General features: G+C 45.0%; 1 protein-coding gene and 1 pseudogene across 1 annotated transcript in view; one reads left to right on the top strand and one right to left on the bottom strand.

Annotated features, from left to right (window-relative positions):
- Window positions 1-13,191, top strand: part of LOC147425377 (IAA-amino acid hydrolase ILR1-like 3) — a 39,694-nt gene extending 26,503 nt beyond the window's left edge. The window contains exons 4-6 of the mRNA XM_086499533.1: window positions 11,521-11,835; window positions 12,105-12,233; window positions 12,440-13,191. Coding sequence (XP_086355659.1) covers window positions 11,521-11,835; window positions 12,105-12,233; window positions 12,440-12,829 — 834 coding nt within the window. The 3' untranslated portion in view covers window positions 12,830-13,191. The remainder of the gene's footprint in view (window positions 1-11,520; window positions 11,836-12,104; window positions 12,234-12,439) is intronic.
- LOC147425378 (uncharacterized) lies at window positions 2,148-8,338 on the bottom strand (annotated as a pseudogene).
- Window positions 13,192-19,829: the final 6,638 nt, after the last annotated feature.

Here is a 19,829-nt window from a genome sequence, read left to right as displayed (position 1 = left end):
AAGTGAGAGGGTTTTTCTCACTGGAGATATCCAGGTACAGAGTATTCCTAGTGCGTCATTCAAAGTAATGATGGGAGCACTGAGAACGGGAATATCTGTAAGGCCACCAGGAACGGGTACTTCTGATGCGTCACATCGGATGGGTGACAGGGAGCATCGGAAAGAAGTATCCGACCATGCGGGAACGGACGTCTCTGATGCGTCATAGGATGGGTGACATAGAGCATCGTGAAGGAGATTGTATCGTAAGTTCGGTAGGAAAGGACTAGGTGATGGGTATTCCTGATGCGTCACAAGGTGGGTGACGGGTGCATCGGAAAGGGGATATCCATAGTCGAGAGAAAATCCGAACTGGAAAGAGGAATACGCGTAAAGACGCAAGCACAAGAATAAAGATGGGTTCTGACTCCCGAGAAGCTTTTCTTAAAAAGCGGAAAATTTGAACGAGTTTTCCGGGAAGAGTAAACGCTTTCCCGCGAGGAATCTATGTTTGCATTGCATTCATGCATGTGGTTGCATCTAGGGACGCCTGGGAAGTGTTGTGAAAGGCATCGTTTTTAACTTATAAGGTTTTATTGAGTTTTTGGGCAGGTTCGGACCAATTTTAAAATATGCCGGCCGTCCACTTAATAAGTGGGCATCCACTTGAAAATAAAGCAACAAAACCAGCCAGCAAATTCTCTCTCTCTATCTATTTCTCTCTATATCCTTTGGCCTCAATATTAAGAGATAAATTCTATTTATCTGAGTATATTTTATATTGTTATGCGCTCCCGTTGAGGCCTTGTGTATATCACCTCTTGAGCCCCTGGCGGGGCATACAGAGTTTGTACATAAGCATACATTTCGTGTGAGCTGAAATCTCCCATCACGTCCCCTTTCTTCCCCTTCATGTTACGCCAAGCTTTCTTTGGCTCTTTCTTGAACCTGCTCAAGTCTAGTTGTTCTTTTGAGAGTTCATACATGCGTCTCTTTTTCCTCGTGAGTGTATTGTATTCTCTAGCAGCACATTCCCATTCATTTGAGTGTTGTGATAGGCCTCTGATCTTACGTTTGGCCTCCTTGCATTCTGCATCAAACCAAGGATTATGAGGTAAACCCTTCCTAATCTGTTTGCCATTTTGATATTTGTCCATCATGGTTCTTGCCGCTTCCTCCATTGCATGTCGGAAGATCTTCCACGTCTCTTCAATGTCACAAGGCATGTTCCGGTCAAACAGTAAGCTATCTAAGAGACTAGCATAGTCCTCTTTTTTTGTGAGTTGCATCTTGTATGACCGGTTCGGTGTATTCATTATGTTGACAATAGGCATACTTGGCATGTGTAGGCATATATGGATTGGTGTATGGTATGAGGTCGGTAACCTACTACCCACTTCAAAACGGTGGACCAAGTCCAATGCATCGTATCTCACCAAGGCATAATCATTTGTACTCCTCTCATGACTTGCCGTGTAACAAGTGTATGATCCAGAGTGTATGAACTTATCCGCACCATTCATGGCTACAAGTTGCATTGAGTTCATTATACTTATCATAGCTGACCCCTATACATTCATGATGTTATCACTTGAACATCTGTCCCACGTAGGACCAAGCATAAGTTCTCCATTCTTATCCGCAGGGTGTAGTGAATGGTCCGTCAATTGTACCTGTGTGTTTGCAATCCGGGCATTCAGATCCCCAAGAATGACAACTGCTCCCTCACGTGCATACATTGCAATGTCTGTACATAGGTCAGCAAAGGGATCCTTTTTAGGTAGCTGGTTTGTGTCATGAAAAGGTGACTCTTGATGCGGGATATAGCATCCTGTGATAAAGATCAATCCTTTTGATGAGCAAACTTAACCCATATATAGCGTTTGTGCTCGTCAACCTTGCATACATCAACCATCTTTTGAAGCTCTTCCTTATATATTACAGCTACACCTCCTTGTCCTCGCATTTTGGTGTCAGTCCACCATACTGAGTGCTTGATGTACCCACTAATGTCCGGCAGCCTGCATGTGTTTTGTTCCCATGTTTCCAATAAAAGAGTATGTCAGCTTGTGGTAGAATATCTACCAGCCCTCTCCCTTATGCCATGGGAAACCTCTACAATTCCAACTCGTAACCTGTATGGTCGTGATCCCATGGGTCGCGTGCCCCTATGCATCCTTAGATGGTGATGTCGGTTTTTTCTCCTTGAGGCGTTCCTCATATGCTTTCCTTCTTGTTGCCTGTTGTGCCGGTGTTCTATCTTCACTTACATAGTACTGAGTGCCTTTCAAGTAGAAGCGTGCAGTTTCCAAAATTATGTTCCTTTTACGAGCATCCAACATTGTGCATACAATTGCCCGATGAGCATCAGTCTTCTTCTGGCCCACTCTATGTGCCCCATATACTCCTGCATCTTGCATGTCAAGCTTTTCTGCTAGCAAGGTGGTAACATCTACGTTCAATGACATGACCGTTTCCCCCTCAGGTTCTGGCATGCCTCGTATCACAATGTTTCGGGATCTTTTATCCCGTTCCTTGTACTCAGTAGGATCCTCATGCGTATACATTTCTCCTTTCATGTGCCCCATAGTCTTCTCTTGTTTTACTATTTGTGCCCAAGATGGAGGAGACCCCTCGGGTGCATCGATTACATTATTGGTGACCTGTGTTATGTGATTTCCTTGTTCCAACACTTGGGATTGCAGCGTTTTCATGGTGTCTTCTTGTTGCTGAAGCTTTAGAGCTTGTAATTTAATGGTATGATCCAGCTCTTGGTTGTGCAGTGTCAAGGCTTTGATGTCGTCATTTTGACGTGAAATCACCTCATTCTGTTGTCGTACCTGTTCCTGGATAGACAGTAGCAGTCCCCATATGTCCTAGGTAGTGTTGTATGCCCCTTGCATATGCTCCAGTGTAGACTATGTCTGTGTCATAGCTTATAAGCGTACAACAATGTGCTTATATAACGCTCTCGTAGAGAGAGGTACCATAATTCACATGTGGTCATGATTGTACTAGAGTGACTTAAGTATGGCACTTAGCCTGTGAATAAACATAAATAAAAATTGTTTTAAGATGTCAATAACTTACCACGTCCTTGACAGAGTAGCTAGCGTGATAGTGGAGCGTATATAATGATGGGGTGGCATATGTCCATCGTACTAGTACGCCATGCATACATATCAAAAAATAGAATAATAAGCCCTTGGCTTCAATGACAGTCTCAACCATGTGAGCCCTTGGTATACGTGCTTTGCACGATCACACTAGCATGGATACATCACAGTGCGTCGTCAGGTAAACTGTGACCTTATATCCACGTGGTGCCAAAGATGTGTGCATTATTGTTGATCTGAAGTCAATCGATAGTACCTTTGTACATAAGAGAAGCCTTGCTTCGCATGAATCTGGCACTGTACAAAGCACTTTGCTTTGCTTTGTACAGCGGGTTCGTATGGAGTCTGCCCAAGCAATTTGCTTTGCAGAGCAGAGAGATCTTTTGCAAAGTGGAAAGTAAAAAATAGACAAAACAACGACCTTGTCCAATTGTACAATGTTTTGAAAAACAGAAAAATACTTGCAAGAGATGCACGTTGTATCTGATTGGCTTGATTATTGTTCTCTTGAGAATTTGTAGACGGAGCCTTACTCCCGTGATGTCTTAGAAAACTCGTCGGGTTACGCTTGCCGACAAAGGGTGATCCTCTAGTTGTCTGACTGCATTAATGACAGACAACTTGCCTAGGAGCCATGCCCTAGCAAACTGAAGCCTTGCTTCTTACTTCCCCCCTCCTCTTGATAGTAGGAAGAGGATAAATCAAAGAGATACCTGTTAATCAAACTCTATGACCAAGTAAGTGTATGGAGCCTTGCTCCTCTTGGGAACTTTGAATGAGAGAGAAAGAAGCCTTGCTTCATAGGACAATCCACATGCCATGCATGACGAAAGTCATGTCAATAATCAACAAAGAAGCAACGTGCGGTGCATCGACATTCGTTACCACTGCTACCTTGATTGGACAAGAGTAGTTCTTGAATCAAGAATCAACTTGTGCAAATCTCTTGGAGTGTAAAATTATACAGACAGCAAGAAAAACCCCAAAAACATGAAATTCGAAACCTGTTGAGCCGTCCTGGCCGTTGGTGTATGGTATTCTCGGTACGCCTTGCCCTTCGCTTGCTAAATCAATTCCAAATCGGTATGCGTTGAAACCCTTGTTGGGATAACTCTATTGGAGCCTTGCTCCTTAGTCCAAATCATGATAATGCCCAGCTGAATTTGCATGCCATAGCTCCAAGAAGAAGACCAAGCAATTCTGTTGCTCGCATGCCTTGCATGCAGGTGCCTGCGGCCTTGATTCTAGTCTCCTTCAATTGATTAGCCCCTCGGATGATGACAAGGTCTAATCAGAGAAGCCAAGAAAGCTTGCGTTCAAGCAACTTAGAGGGTGTGGCAACTTTGGCCATGCTGCACCGTGCACTCCTCTGCAGTACACCTTGCATCATAGTAACAGAGAATGGTCATTTTCAGGTCTCTGTTCCCCGTTCCCATTCCAACTTCCCGTTCCAAATCCCCGTTTTGTGTTTCAAGCATGAGTGTTCGTAACATGGAATGGTGTTTCATGCCTGTTGCCGTTCCTCGTTAATCCGTTCTGAAATCCCTTGCATAGGCATGCATGTGACCCGGGATGCCTCCCTTTGTTTCCACGGTCGATTCTGTGTGGGCGACCCCTTTTGCAGGCCGATTCTGTGGGAGCAGCCCCTTAGGGTGGCCTTAGGACACCCTTAGGGCGCCCGCTAAAACTAATATATGAAATAAAGAACCTGTTTGCATGGCGATGGTGGAGGCGACAAAGCGAGGCAGAGTTCCGCTCATACTGGGCGTTGCGGGCCTCGGTTGAGCTGCATTCAGAAACGCGATCTGTACATCAGCTCAAGGCAAACACGACAAGCTCATCTCGGCTCAGTTTCGTGCAGGTCGAAGCCACCCGTGTCCTTCATGCAAGCGGCCGCTCCCATAGGTCTTCTCAGCCATGACAAGCCCCGCCAATGCATGCAAGAGACTGCTCCCGCGTCCCTTGTTCTCTGCCCATCTCGCCACAAGACTCCTCATGAGAGAGAGAGAGAGAGAGAGAGAGAGAGAGAGAGAGAGAGAGAGAGAGAGAGAGAGATATGATATGATATGATATATTAACGTCTTCAAAAGGCCAAAATGACCTATGAGACCAGCTGATACAAAGTGGTGAAACTAGTACAATGTCTGAATACAAAAGTACAAAGGTACTGAATGCAAAATAAAAATAAAAATGAGAAGTGTGTAGTGACAGTGAAAATGAAGTGTAGAGTAAGTTCTCAATGACACTCCGGATGTCGTGCTAGGATGTCCCTGATCCTCTGCTGAAGTCTCCGTCGATGGAGTGTGCTCCTGTGTCTCGGTCGTGGTCGCCTCGATCTCCCAAGCTCAATCGCCCTGTCAATGAGGGTGCCTCTGGTATGCACGCGGGCACAACTCTGCGTTGGTGGCTGCTCTCCTGGCTTTCCTGATCCAAAGAAATCTGTGATCGGTCTCTGTGACTGTCGTGTCCCATGTTTCCTCAACAGACTATCCCTATGTCGCTGTAGCTCAAGTAGATATAAGCCAAGGCATCCCTGATCCTCATACTTCATGACTCTATCTAGGGGTCCAAAGCCCTCCCTGAATAAGCAATGGAAGCGCCCTCGTATCTCATAATACACAGTGCAGTGGCATATGTAATGTAATTCGGTCTCTGGCTCTGTACCGCATAATTTACATATCCTGCTCTCCGGTGGTATCCCTCTGAATCTGCCCGTCTCAATCTCCAAATGGTGCGAGGATGTGCGGATCTGACCTATAGCGCATTGCAAACTATGAGACAGATGAGTGTCCATGTAGCTCGGACGAATCACAAACCCATCTCCCGAGAGTTGGAGAAGATGCTCCTTGTAGAAAGCCATCTTCGTGCCCAACTCCTGCACTGGCTCTACCCATGTCCTCCTGGTGTCCAACTGTATAAGATCTTGACGAATAAGTCTAGTGATCTCCGTCCGTGTGACTGGTAGTGAAGGTGCATCCAGGGAATACTGAAACGGAGGCAGTCTATCTAGGCTGAAACCATGCCTCTGAAACCAAGAGATCATCTGCGCATACCAACATGATGTGTCTCCGTGCATCGCTAACTGTCTAGAAGACTCCAAAGCCAATCTAGCGTATCTGCCTCCACGTGTATCCCATAGGCTGTGCAAAAAGGACACTGATCTGGTAATGGCCTCAATCTCTATAGGAGGGGTTGCTAGCTCCGCTCGAATAATCGCATGTGGTACGGAGGACTTGGCTCTAATCATCCGAGAGATCATAGATACCAAGGGCCTCTCCATGGTCCTCCACCTGTCATGATCCACATATGGTCCCCACACCTGTACCCCATAAAGCATAGCTGAAGTAACCAAAGTATCAAAAAGCCATAGCTTTGTTCGTGGTTCCTGAAACTGAACCTGCGAACACATCCTCTCTAGCCCTCCCAATGCTGCATATGCTCTAGACAGTCTAGTCTCTGTTGCTCTCCTCAGAGCAAACCTCGGTCTCGAGAATACCACCCCAAGATATGTATATGCATCTGTGTATTCCACAGTGTTCTGACCATATACGAGTGTAGGTGCCGATCTCCTGACCCACTGTTGAGTAGTGTTAAACACCATAACCTTGGTTTTACCAAGGTTCACAGACAATCTACTATCCTCCGCAAAGCTGTGTAATGCATCCAATTGTCTCTGCATGCCCTCTGGTGACTCTGATATCAACACAATATCATCAGCATAGAGTAACAAAGGGATCCATGTCCCTGCTAGCTGAGCACCTCTGTCGCCTTCTCTATCAATGTAGTCAGAAACCTCATCTACATACATACCAAATAATGTAGGGGACAGAGGACACCCCTGCTTCACACTGATAGTGGAATGCACAATGTCAGAAATCCCCTCAGGAGTGCGTACGTGGCCAATCACTGAGCCGTATAAAGCCATGATCCCCCAAATGATCTCTGTGGGCACTCTCAACTCCTGTAACCTGCGCATCAATCTGGCTCTCGGTACTGTGTCGAATGCTTTGCGGAAATCCACAAAGCAACAATACATCCGTCTCCCATGTGCCCTACCCTCCTCAATAATGGCTCTGAGTGTAAGAATATGGTCCAAGGTGGAGAAACCCCTCCTGAATCCAGCCTGTCCTGCTGCTCGTATGCCCTCATTTTCTGCCCATTTACTCAGTTGCTGCTCCAGGATGGACGCATACAACCGTGCTAATGTGTGCCCTACCATAATAGTACGGTAATTCCCTGGTACCTTGGGATCCCCTGCTTTAAAGAGAGGTACAATAGTAGATAAACTCCAAGACCTGGGCAGTCCCTCACACATGACCCGGTTAAACAACCGCGCAAGAACCTCTGACAATAAATCTCTAGCATGTATCAAGTGCTCTGCCACCAAACCATCATGATCGTAAGCTCTCCTAGTCTTCATCCTGTCAATGGCCTTCTTCACCATCTCAGTGGTAAAGAAGGTACTGGTGTTTGGGCATGGCTCTGGGGGGTCTGGTAGAGGCGGTTGCCCCGGTATTGTATATAATGATACTGCATACTGACCCCAAATTTCGGGAGAAGTAATCACTGGAGGGGGGGGGGAGTGGTCATGGAAGAAACGCCAGGCCTCCCCTGAATCTCGACTCAAAAAGAGCTGATACAAATCACGTTCCAACTGGGCTAAAAAGGCCCGCTTCTTTCGTCGTACTAGACGCCGAAGAGCAATCCGAGACTGTTTATATGTGATCACCCCAAGTACAAGCTCGCGCTGAATCTGAGCTCTCATCTCTCTGCACTCATCATCATACCAACTATTTTGAGGTATGCTCCCAGAACGTCTTCTCTGATCTGGTCGAGTATGTGGGTATGCCTTTGTTGCTGCCCCATGTAAGATCTCGGTCAATAGAGTAGTAATCTCCTCCACAGTATAAACTGGCTCAGCTGCCCACATCCGTCTGTAAATCTCCTCTACATACACCGAGTCGGTCTCTGGTGTAAAAGCATATCGTGTGTGCAATCCTTTGTGGTGTGTGAGAAGCACTGTACTGGAAGGAGACTGAAAAGGTCAAAAGAGCATGGTCCACTGGTATTCCAACAGGTCTAGATCCCACACTAAGATCCTGAATACTAGAAATGAAGCTCGGTGAAGTCATGACATAATCCACTGTACTAGCCCCATGTCTGTGCGGAAAGCATGTAAATCCCCCAGAAGAAGGAAAAATCTCTATTCCATTAAGTATGGCCAAACCATGCATAGCCGTCATCTCCATGAGATATCTCCCATATTTTGTATGCTCCCTATCTGTTGAGTGTCTGTCAAGCCCCATCTCCGAAATATCCACTTCTCTGAGTATCTCCTCTGAGGTATCATAGAATACCGTTTGGGAGTTGGCCGTCCTGGCATTAAAGTCTCCCAAGAGAATGATATCTCCATCTCTAGAAAACTCCCATATGTCATCATCAAGTATAGAGAAAGGAGATTGTCCTCTGGGTGAGGCATAGACTGAAGTACTAGGGGGAAAGTAACATATAGCAATATATAAGAATCTGCTCGTCTCAGCTCTTAGTCTCACCCACATGTATCTCGCCTGGTCATCTCTCCGAACTATCTGTAATAGCGGCTGCAATTTCTCCTTGAATAAGACAGCTACACCTCCTGAACCCCGGCTCCCGTGCTGGGATCTAGCATCTGGTCTACAAGCTGTTTCCCATAAATAACCAGTCACACGCGGCATCAACTGTCCAGACATCAAATGCGTTTCTGAGTAAAAAACAATGTCTCTATCTTTGAAGCTATCCTCAAAAGCACTCACATCCAACCTATAAGATCCATTACAATTCCATGCCGCCATCCGGAGTGTGGTCCCATAGGTCTCGCACCGTCATGCTATGCGCTTTTCCAAAACCACTACTTTCCCTCCTCTATAAAATGCAATTTTTCCTTTCTCCCTTGCTGCCTTAATCTCGGGCATCAACTCTTGCATATGTGTTATTTGCGCCAAAGTAAGGTCATCCCCGCTGGTCTCTTCTTTAGGAATTCCTTCCTTGATTCCATATTTGGGAATCGTAAAATAAGTGCTCTCTCTTTGACATTTCCCTTTCCATCAATTCCCTTCTTTCCTACTCTCCAAGCACCTGTATGCGTAGGTTCCGGGATGCCCATGCGTTGCAAGAGTTCCTTCACTTCATCCTCTACATTTCCAGTGTCTTTGATACCTGTAATATGCACATGCAGGGCTCTATTCTTCCTCTTCTGTTCCTCTTCAATGGTCATATTGATGATGGTAGAAGTCTGTACGGCTTCTGGCATATGGGCCTTCCCTTTCTTTGCACCCGCAATCCATTTTTCTGCTTCGTCAACCTTCTCTTGTGTTTTAAAAAGGCGCTCCGCCCATGAAGAGGCCGCTTTCGAATTTTGCTCTTCCCCTTTGCGCAAAGTTTCCACTTGCTCCTTCATTTCCTCAAGCTCCTTCAACATCGAAGGCTGATTTTCCCTCTTCATTTTGGGCATAATCTTGCAAGCTGCAAGCTCCCCTTTAAGCTCTTCAATCACTGCATCCTTTTCCTTTATGCACTTTTCCACATTTGTTATCCAGGCATCAAAGCTTGCAATTGCCTCATCTAATCTTTTCTGCATAATACATTCCATAACATTCACTTCTGCCCGCACTAAATTCTGCATCTCCCCTTTCAAGGATGCGTACATCTCATCATGTTTACCAAGCATCACTTCATCCAATTCTTTCCTCATATCTGCATACATAGAATTCTTATAGTTATCCGCATTTGCATACATCTCTTTCCTAATATCATCTCTCATAAAGCTGATCTCTGATTTAATCATTACTTGAATTCTTTCCATTAATACATCATCCTTGACTCTGATGGTTTTCCCTGCCCGTTAAGAACCTGGCGAGAGTATACTTTCTCTGTTCCTCCGCTTGAAAGTCGCTTGCATTTTTTGTGGGGTGACGAAGCTACTTGTACCATCCAACTCATCTGGTTGGTCCATCCTCAGAGAGAAAACTCCCTTGCTGCGTATCTGCTGCTCAGCACGTGGTCGTCACTTGCTCTCTGCTCCTTGTGCGTGTTACTCAAGCCAACACACAGTCGACACTGCTCAATCCAGCATGCGGCCTGCTAAACCTCAAAGCTTGCACACGCTTTGCTTGCAGTAGACTGCACGCGACCTAAGGTACTGTGTGCACGCGCGTTATCTACTGTGTGCACGCGACCTCAGAGAGAGAGAGTTGCCATGTCATCAAAGGTTCTGATGTTCTTGTAATTAAACTGCTGACCCGCACGCTGTTTGCTGCTCGCTGATTATGGATCTGTCTAAGAACCCACGCTCTGCTGCCCTGCTGCCATGAGACCTGCGTGGGCTGCTGCTGTTGCGTGCTGGTGCTGAGGCTCAGGATTACGCGAGCAGGCCTACATGCTGTGTGCACGCGACCTACAAGAGAGAGAGAGAGAGAGAGAGAGAGAGAGAGAGAGAGAGAGATTGGACCTGATAGAGCATTCCCATAGAGGTCCAAAGAGAAAACTCCATGCACGACGTCTTCCACACCGCTTCCCTCCTCCGCCATGGCTCCTCCCTCCCTTGGGCTCTGAAGCCGGTATAAGACCTAGGAGAGTGAGATGCCGGATCCACCGCCCTACCTCCCTATATATAGTCCGGCTCCTAGCCCTAGCCATAGTTCGGATCCTCAGTCCGAGCCCCTAGCTCAGGTTCCTGACCCCCTAGGTTGAGCATTGCTCCTTAGGATCCTTGTCCTGACAGCATTTGTACATTGATTCGTCCCATAGGCCAACTTCATCTTTCATAAACGCTTTAGGCTAGTTAGTTTGCTTTTTGGCTACTAGAGCACGCATTACATTTTTGAATTGATTTGTCTTATGGATTCTTAAGATAGTTATAGATCAGCAGAGGAGTGCTTAGCAGGATGATAAGAAATTGACTCTGCGATCCCATAGCAGTGGGGCAATGCTGTTAGAGGTACACATGTCATGCGGTAGCATTCGGGATGGTGGTGTCGCTTTGGTGGGGTGAGCGACATTTGGGCACATCAGATTACATTTTCAACCGCATAAAATGTGTTGCTCAGATCCATGCTTTAGCACAAAAACACAGCCCTTAACTATATTTTGTGAAGTAGGGTCTGTTCCTCGGGGGTGCTAACAGTTGAGGGCCACCAACTCTCTTGTTAGGTACATCTTGATTCACATTCCCTTCACTCTCAGCTGTTTTGCTTGGTTTTTGTGTACATGATATGATGTTCACTTTTTGCAAGATTTTGGTAGCAAGAACTGGGTGTTCTCATCACTGTTTTGTAAGAAGGGGGGGGGGTGTGTGTGTGTGTGCGTGCTCAAGTGCAGCTGCGTGCTGGGCAAGTGCATGAGTGCGTGTGCACTTTTTTGACATTGCTTTCTGTCGCTCACTTTGCAGGGCACTGTCAAATTGTTATTTCAACCAGCAGAAGAAGGGGGTGGGGGTGCGCGACGTATGATTGAAGATGGAGCCCTTGAGAATGTGGAGGCTATTTTTGGAATGCACGTGATGCCATTGGGTCCAGTAGGGAGTATCGCCACGAAGTCTGGTGCATTTTGTGCTGCATCAGGGAGATTCAGGGCAGTGATTGAAGGTAAAGGAGGGCATGCAGCGGCCCCTCACCTCACGGTAGATCCAGTTGTGGCAACTTCCATGGTTGTTGTGGGCTTGCAGCAGCTCGTATCACGTGAAACGAACCCTCTTGAGAGCCAAGTTTGTGCCACTTTCTCTCTGCCTTTGAAACTGTGTTTAAGCTTAATCACTTCTAATATCACATGCTAGCAGGAATACATCTGCGGATGCTTCATGACCCCATAGATGTGTATATGCTGCAACTAAGATGTGAAAATCAATGCATGCATGATGTAGTAGGCTACTGCTTACACCAAGTTCGAGGTCTTTGTATAGACAAGGCATAGATTTTGTTTTTTCGGAAACATTATGGTGTTTTCTGATAATATCTCTATGTGAAATGTGAACAGGTGGTTTCTGTGACTTCGGTCCATGGCGGGAAGGCATTCAATATCATCCCTCAACATGTAACCATTCAGGGTACCTATCGCACGTTTGCACGGGATGGTGGAGAGAGACTCCGGCGCAGAATAACGGAGGTCATTATCTTGACCTTTGTTTCGCTTGTCTTCCGATATTTTTGAGTCACCACATGTATTCATGCTTACAAGAACATAAGTTTTTTAGCCTTGTTAGTCTGCATGGATAGTCTCTTCTTCTCTCTCTCTCTCTCTCTCTCTCTCTCTCTCTCTCTCTCTTTCTCTCTGTGCTTTTATGAGTAACTTTACATGGGAGCTGTTTGCAGGTAATCGAGAATCAAGCGGCAGTTCATGGTTGCAATGTGACTATGGAGTCTGTTAGTGTGCCATATCCAGCTTTGTTCAATGATGATAAGATGTACAAGCATGTAAAAGCCATGGCAAGGTTGATGCTGGGCCAAGAGCATGTATTGGACACTGACCCAAGCATGGCTGGAGAGGACTTTGCATTCTATGCGCAAAAGATACCTGGTGCAATGCTCTTTATTGGAGTGGGCCATGATGATGCTAGCAAGAACTTCATGCTGCATTCCCCCTATTTCAATCCGAATGAAGATGTTCTGCCGCTTGGCGCTGCTTTGCATGCGGCCATTGCAGAGGTGTACCTTCAATCAGCTTATATAGGGGTGTTAACAGAAGTTCTGAATGCGCAATAAGTCATGACTCATGTACATGCCAACAATTTCAGTTTCTTGCTATTAATACCAACCATTTGTGTAGATTCAAATTAAAACCGTGTGCGCACGCACACAATCCGATGTGACCATTAATCTTTGTGTACGATTGGCCGACACTTATCACAAAAGCAAATTACTTGTGTACAGCTCATCAATGTTCCAATGTACCCCAGCACTTTTCAACAATATGGACCGCCTTCATGCAAATGGATCTGTTTGTATAAAGGATTGCTATTGTTGTTGCATAGATTTATTAGCAAGCAAGAATAGCTCCTAGCAAGCAAGACTGGCTCATAAATGTGTAGGTATGCAACTTAATGTAATGAATGCTCTATCTGCCGATCCAATTTTTCTGTCCATGTTCTACTCTTTCGACACATTCATGGAACTATGGCTCTACATGTTGAAAAAAAACTATTTTCAATGTGAGCTGTGGCAAGGTAATGTTTATGTTTCCCATCGCTATGTGTATCAGACAATGATACACATGCTAACCTTAACAAAAGAAACCCAAGCACGCGTGCAAATTTTGTGATTTTGACTCAATTTTGGATGGCGCCGAGCACCCAGGTGCATTTTTTCCACGCATCACCTTATAAATGATGCTTGGAGGTTCTTGGCGTCAATCCAAGACGACATTGGATTGCAACCAAATTTTGCACCTGCACGGAAGAGGGCAACCCTCACTCGGGCGTAGGAAAATAGCACGGAGGTGCTCGGCGCCAATCCAAAATGATGTTGGATCATCACCAAATTCTGCACGCACAGGGGAGAGTGCACCTCTCACACGTGCAGATTGTTGTGACGATTCGACATCGTTTCAGATTGAGGCGTTGAACACTTCCATGCTATCACTTATAAGGTAGTGCGTGAAAAAAATGCGCTTGGGTAGTAGGTGTCAATCCAAGACGATCTCCGTTTGCTACCAAATTTGGAACACCCCCATATGTACAAGTTTTTGTGTAATGATCTGACATCATTTCGGGTTGGTGCGTGCTATTTTCTCACGCACCACTTATAAGGTGGTGCATGGGAAAAATGTGTCGGGGTGGTTGGCGCCAATTTGAAACGCCATCAAATTGGTACCAAAGTTTGCAGGCATACTACACATGCAAAATTTTGTGACTATCGGGCATCATTTCGGATTGGCATCGAGCACTTCCGCGCTATTTTTCCACGCACCATCTTATAAGGTGATGTAGGAAAAATGCGCTTGGGTGGTCAGCACCACTTTGAAACGCTCTCAAATTGCCACGAAAACGATGTAGGCCAAGGAGCAAGCTTTGACATGAGTTGCGATTTGCATGATCCGGTTCCCCCACCTTGTAGGGTATGCATTTGGTACTCATATTGTCGCCAACTGACAATTTGAGAATGATACCATCCTCTGGCAATTGTCAGGTTTTGTGCTTAGCTCACAACTTGGAGCACCACCCTTAGCACAACTTGACGAGATACATCATACTTGGACTAGAGTCAATTCCTGCACATTGGAAACATCATCAATGATGCTATCATGAGATAAGTGATCACCTCCTATGCCTATATAATTGTTACCATATACATGTGGTAGTGATGTGTGTGAACACACTAGGACCGTCGGGGCATTTTTTCCCTCTTTAGGAGGTTTTTTTCCCCATGCATTGTATATACGTCCATCACTCTAGGGCTATCTATCTTTCTATTGCACACTAAGTAACACACTCTCTATTGTGTGCCTTGAGCTTCCTTCGTCTTCTCCAAGCTGTGTGTGTTTCTCTGCAACCCTAATTCCAACAATTGGTATCAGAGCAGGTCACGTCCTCCCGGGCCTAATCGCCAGTTGCTCCAGTACACGCCTGCTCACTTGCTCCGATTTCAGTGAGCTTTGGCGAGCGTTCGCAGGTCGACAAAAATTTTGGGTAAGCTCGAAGAGCTTGGTCAGCTCATATTTTCGATTTGGGCTCATTTTGGCCTCCGTTTCCACTACAGGCAGTATTGCACAGGCTATTTCGTCATTTTGTGCAAAATTTCTGTCAGTGCCGTTTTCTGCATAACAGGTGCCTTATAGTCTTCTACGGTTTGTGCTATATAGCATAGGTTGTTCCGGCTCCGTTTCTCCCATTTTCGGGCAGTTTTCACATCAGGTGCAACATTTACCATGGCTGACAACAACAACACAGATGTGTTCAAGATGTTTGTTGCTGAGGACAGGTTGGATGGGGACAACTATCCTATGTGGGCTTATATGATGCAACATGTTCTTGTGTCAAAGGGTGTCTGGAACATTGTGCAGGGCATTGATGTACGTCTTGGTTCTGAGGATGTAGGCAATGTTGAGGATGTTGCAGGTCTTGCTGCAAGGATTGCAGCTGTTAGAGTTGTTTTGCCTACGGCAGAACAAGCTCGTTGGGATGTTAAGGATGCGCAGGCTCATGCATTGATTGCGTTGTCTATGAAGCGCATCATTGTTCCTCACATCCGTTCAACAAAATCTGCAAAACAGGCTTGGGATATTTTAGCAGGTCTTTATGCAAGCCGCAATGAGGCTAAAATTGCTTTGCTGCGTAAAGAGCTGGAGTCGAAGATTATGCATGAGGAAGATGATATGGACACTTTCCTTGCTAGTGTCAAGGATATTAATGAGCAGCTTATTTCTGCAGGTGAAGTCATTTCAGATAGTTTCCTTGTGCAGACTGTTCTTGATGCCTTACCAGATTCCTACCAGACTTTTGCCAGTACTTGGAGACTTATGACCCAAGGAAATCCTGAAGTTGTCAAGTTTGATGCATTATGCACATTGCTGTTGCAAGAGTCACTTTCCAAAAAAAACAGGACTAGGCAGCGTGCAGTTGAACAGGCTTTTATTGCTTCTCAAAGAAACGGTGGTAACAATAATGCAGCCACTTCTTATGGTTCTGCTGCGAGTGGCAAAAATTTTGTTCCTAATGCTTCTGCTGGCAGCACTTCGTCTGGCAATTCTGGTGATAAGGGCAAAAAGAAGATGCGTTGCCCTTATTGTAAAGCCAATGATCACTTGATCAAGTCGTGTCCAAAGTTGAAGGCCAAAGAGGCTAAGAAGAAAGAGGGTGGTTCCATTGCAAATGCTGGTTCCACTACAAATGCAGCCATTGTTGAGTCTTCTGTGAAAGGAGACTGTGTTGCTGATGTTGATGCAGAATGGGCATTTAGTGCAGAGTGCACTTACAATCCTGCTGTCCATGATGCATGCTTGTCAGTTGCTGCAGATTCACATGTGTGGTATTTCGACAGTGGTGCTACAAAGCACATTACTTCACATCGTGAATTGTTTACCTCTCTCGAGTCTGTCCCTCATGGGAATTCAGTCACTTGTGCCAACAATGCCTCTTATCCAGTTCAGGGAGTTGGAAAGATTGTGCTCACTGCTGCTATTGGCAAGTCCTTCACACTTGTTGATGCACTTTATGTACCTGGGATCAAGAAGAATCTCTTGTCTGTATCCGCACTTGCTAGACTTGGACTTGTAGTCAAATTTGTGGATGACAGATGTACAGTTCATGATCTCAGTTTTGGTGATGAAATTGTTGCATCTAGGCTTTTGTGCCGTGGGCTGTATAAGCTCACTTTGTATGACAAGTGTGTACAAAATTTTGCAAATGTTGATGCAGATTCAAGGGCTATTTCAGATGCAAAACTTTGGCATTCACGTTTTGGTCATTTGAATTTTGCCAGTTTGCTGCGTTTGCAAAAATTTGATATGGTTGCTTCTTTGCCGCCTCTTGAAGCACCTGTCAAACATGTTTGTGAAGGCTGTATTTTGGGTAAGATGCAGTGTTTCAAATTTCCAAAGGATGGTTCAGTTCGGGCCACATGCAGGTTGCAGCTTGTGCACAGTGATGTTTGTGGGCCCATGCAAACTCCTTCCTTGGGCAATTACCTGTACTTCATGACTTTCATTGATGATTACTCCAGGCATGCATGGGTATTTCCGCTTAAAGCGAAGTCCGAAGTTTTTATGTGCTTCAAACAATTTCTGGCTATGGCTGAAAATGTCTCGAAATGTACTATGGGCACCCTCCGTTCCGATCGAGGGGGGGAGTATATGTCTCATGAATTCAATGCATTTCTGGCTAGTCGTGGGATAAAACACCAATGTACAGTGCCTTATACGCCTCAGCAAAATGGTGTTGCTGAGAGGAAAAACAGGTCACTGACGGAAATGGCACGATGTATGGTCAAAAGTCAAGCTTTACCGCATTCTTTTTGGCTTGAGGCCATCATGTGTGCCACTTATGTACTTAACAGGTGTCCTACGAAAGCTTTGCAGTCTATTACTCCATATGAATCATGGCATGATAGAAAGCCTTCTATTGAGCACATGCGTGTTTTTGGCTGTTTGGCATATGCTTTGGTGCCACAAGTGCAGCGCAGAAAATTGGATGATAAGGCTGTCAAATGTATTTTTGTTGGTTATAGTGCTGAAAGCAAAGGTTACAGGTTGTATCATCCGCAAACAAAATGTATTCTGGTTTCTCGAGATGTAGTGTTTGTGGAAGATTCTGTTTAGCCCTTGTTGTCATGTACTAGAGACAGTAATGTAAGCTCACATGACATTTATGACACTTTGTTGCCTCTTTTCAGTGGTGGAAATACGAATGTAAGTTCCAATGAGGCAAATGTACAACCTATGGGGGTTTCTGAAAATGTTTTAGATCAGCCTATTACTGATGCAGATGTACATGATGTACTTGATGAGGAAAGGGCTGAAAATGAGCAGGCTAGAGGTATGCCAAAATGGCTGTGCACACTTTGCGTGACAGTAAATTGGATGCACCTTTGTCTAGTCGTACTCGTTCAGGCTCTCTCCATGCATCTTATGCATCAGATTGTTATGCTTTGGCTGTGTCTAGCTTACATGATGTTGAGGAGCCTCTGACTTTTGATGAAGCACAAAATTCAGAAAATTGGATGGCTGCCATGCAATCAGAATATGATGCACTTATAGAAAATGACACATGGACTTTATGTGATTTGCCTCCTGGCAAAAAGGCCATTGGTACGAAATGGGTTTACAAGTTGAAACGCAAGCCGGATGGTGAGATCGATCGCCATAAGGCTCGACTTGTTGCAAAGGGTTATGCACAACAAAAATGCATAGATTATGAAGAGACTTTTGCTCCCACTTGTCGTATGACTACTGTGCGTTTTCTATGTGCATTGGCAGCTCATTTTGGTTGGGATGTACATCAATCAGACATTGTTACTGCTTTCTTGAATGGTGACATATTTGAGGAAGTTTATGTAATGCAGCCTCGCAGTTTTGTCATAAAAGGACAAGAGGACAAAGTGTGCAAATGTAACAAGGCTTTGTATGGGTTGAAGCAATCTCCTCGTGCTTGGTATGAGAAAGCTAACACTCATTTGGTCAAACAAGGCTTTCGTAACAGTCCAACAGAAACCACATTGTATGTAAAGCGTGAGGGTGATGTACTTCTCATTGTGGTTCTTTATGTTGATGATTTCCTGATCACTGGACCAAATGAGAGACATATTGCTGAATTTAAGGCTGATTTGAATGCTACTTTCAAAATGAAAGATTTGGGGCTGTTGCATCATTATTTGGGTATACAGTTTAAGCAGTGTGATGGTGGTATTGCCTTGTGTCAGAAAAGTTACATAGAGACATTGCTATGTAAGTTTGGACTTGAGGATTGCAAACCTATTGCCACTCCCATGGAACAGGTTTGAAGTTGAGTCTACATGATGCTAGCGATCCTGCTGATGTCACTCTTTATCAAACTGCTGTTGGCTGCCTCATTTATGTATGCAACACGAGGCCGGATATTCAGTTTGCAGTCTCACAGGTCAGCAGATTTATGCATAGCCCAGGGTCTAAGCATTGGCAGGCTGTCAAGAGGATTTTCCGCTACCTTAGTGGCACTTTACATCTTGGTTTGTTTTATCCCAAGGGGGGATCATTGCCACCAGACTTACATGCTTTTTCGGACTCAGATTGGGCTGGTTGTTTTAACACGCGAGTGTCCACAAGTGGTTTTTGTTTCATGCTTGGCAGTTCATGTATATCATGGTTGAGCAAGAAGCAACCTACTTTGAGTTGTGAGGCTGAGTACAGGGCTGTCTTCATAGCCCCTGAGTCTATAATCCAGTCACTAAGTGCATTTCCATCAGATGCTGTAAGAAGAGCTGAGTCCATTGTATTCTTCAAGAAGTAGATGTCTCCTGACACTAGACTGTCATCCTCTGCAACAATGTTTGTCACATTTATTTCTTGAATCTTCACTGAGGACTTGTTCTTCTCACCATGGTCTTCATCTTTCTCTTTGCCTTTTTCTGCTTTCCATTCTCTGCAGTCTCTTTTCATGTGACCCTTCTTGCCACAATGGTATCATTCTATGTCACTCTTGCCTTTAGCACTGCGGGACTTGCTACGAGACTGATTCCTCTTTCCACCTTTGTACTTTTCTTTGGTCCTTCCCCTGACAACTAAGGCTGTTCCTTTGCCTTTGTCCATTATCTTTCTATTGGTTTCTTTAGTAAACAGACTTCCTTCTACACCTGCTATGTTCAAACCATCTGGAGGTGCATAATTACTCAAAGCTGTGTGAAAAGTGTCCCAACTTTCCAGCAATGTGATCAACAGGAACATAGCTCTGACAGGTTCATCAAACTTGACACCTTGAGCTGACAATTGACTATAGATTGTGTTGAATTCATTCAGATGATTGGACATAGGTGTCCCTTCTTTCATCTTCAAGTCAACAAGCTTCTTAAGCCAGTAAACCTGTGAAGCTGCACTCTGCTTCTCATAAAGATCACTCAGCTTTAACCATGCTTGATAAGCCGACATCTCGTCTGCTACATTGAAGTAAACGCTTTCTGCCAAAGTCAGCATAATGGTAGAAAGTGCCAATTCATCCATTTCGCTCCATTCATCTTCGTCCATATCTTCTGGTTTTATCCCCTTGAGCTTTATAGGTTTTATCTGCTTCTTTTGTAC

Source organism: Adiantum capillus-veneris, chromosome 25, assembly GCF_014529385.1.
Source record: "Adiantum capillus-veneris isolate H3 chromosome 25, ASM1452938v2, whole genome shotgun sequence".
NCBI lineage: Eukaryota > Viridiplantae > Streptophyta > Polypodiopsida > Polypodiales > Pteridaceae > Adiantum > Adiantum capillus-veneris.
Note: the sequence above shows the minus strand (reverse complement) of the source record. Positions and strands in the feature narration are given on the sequence as shown.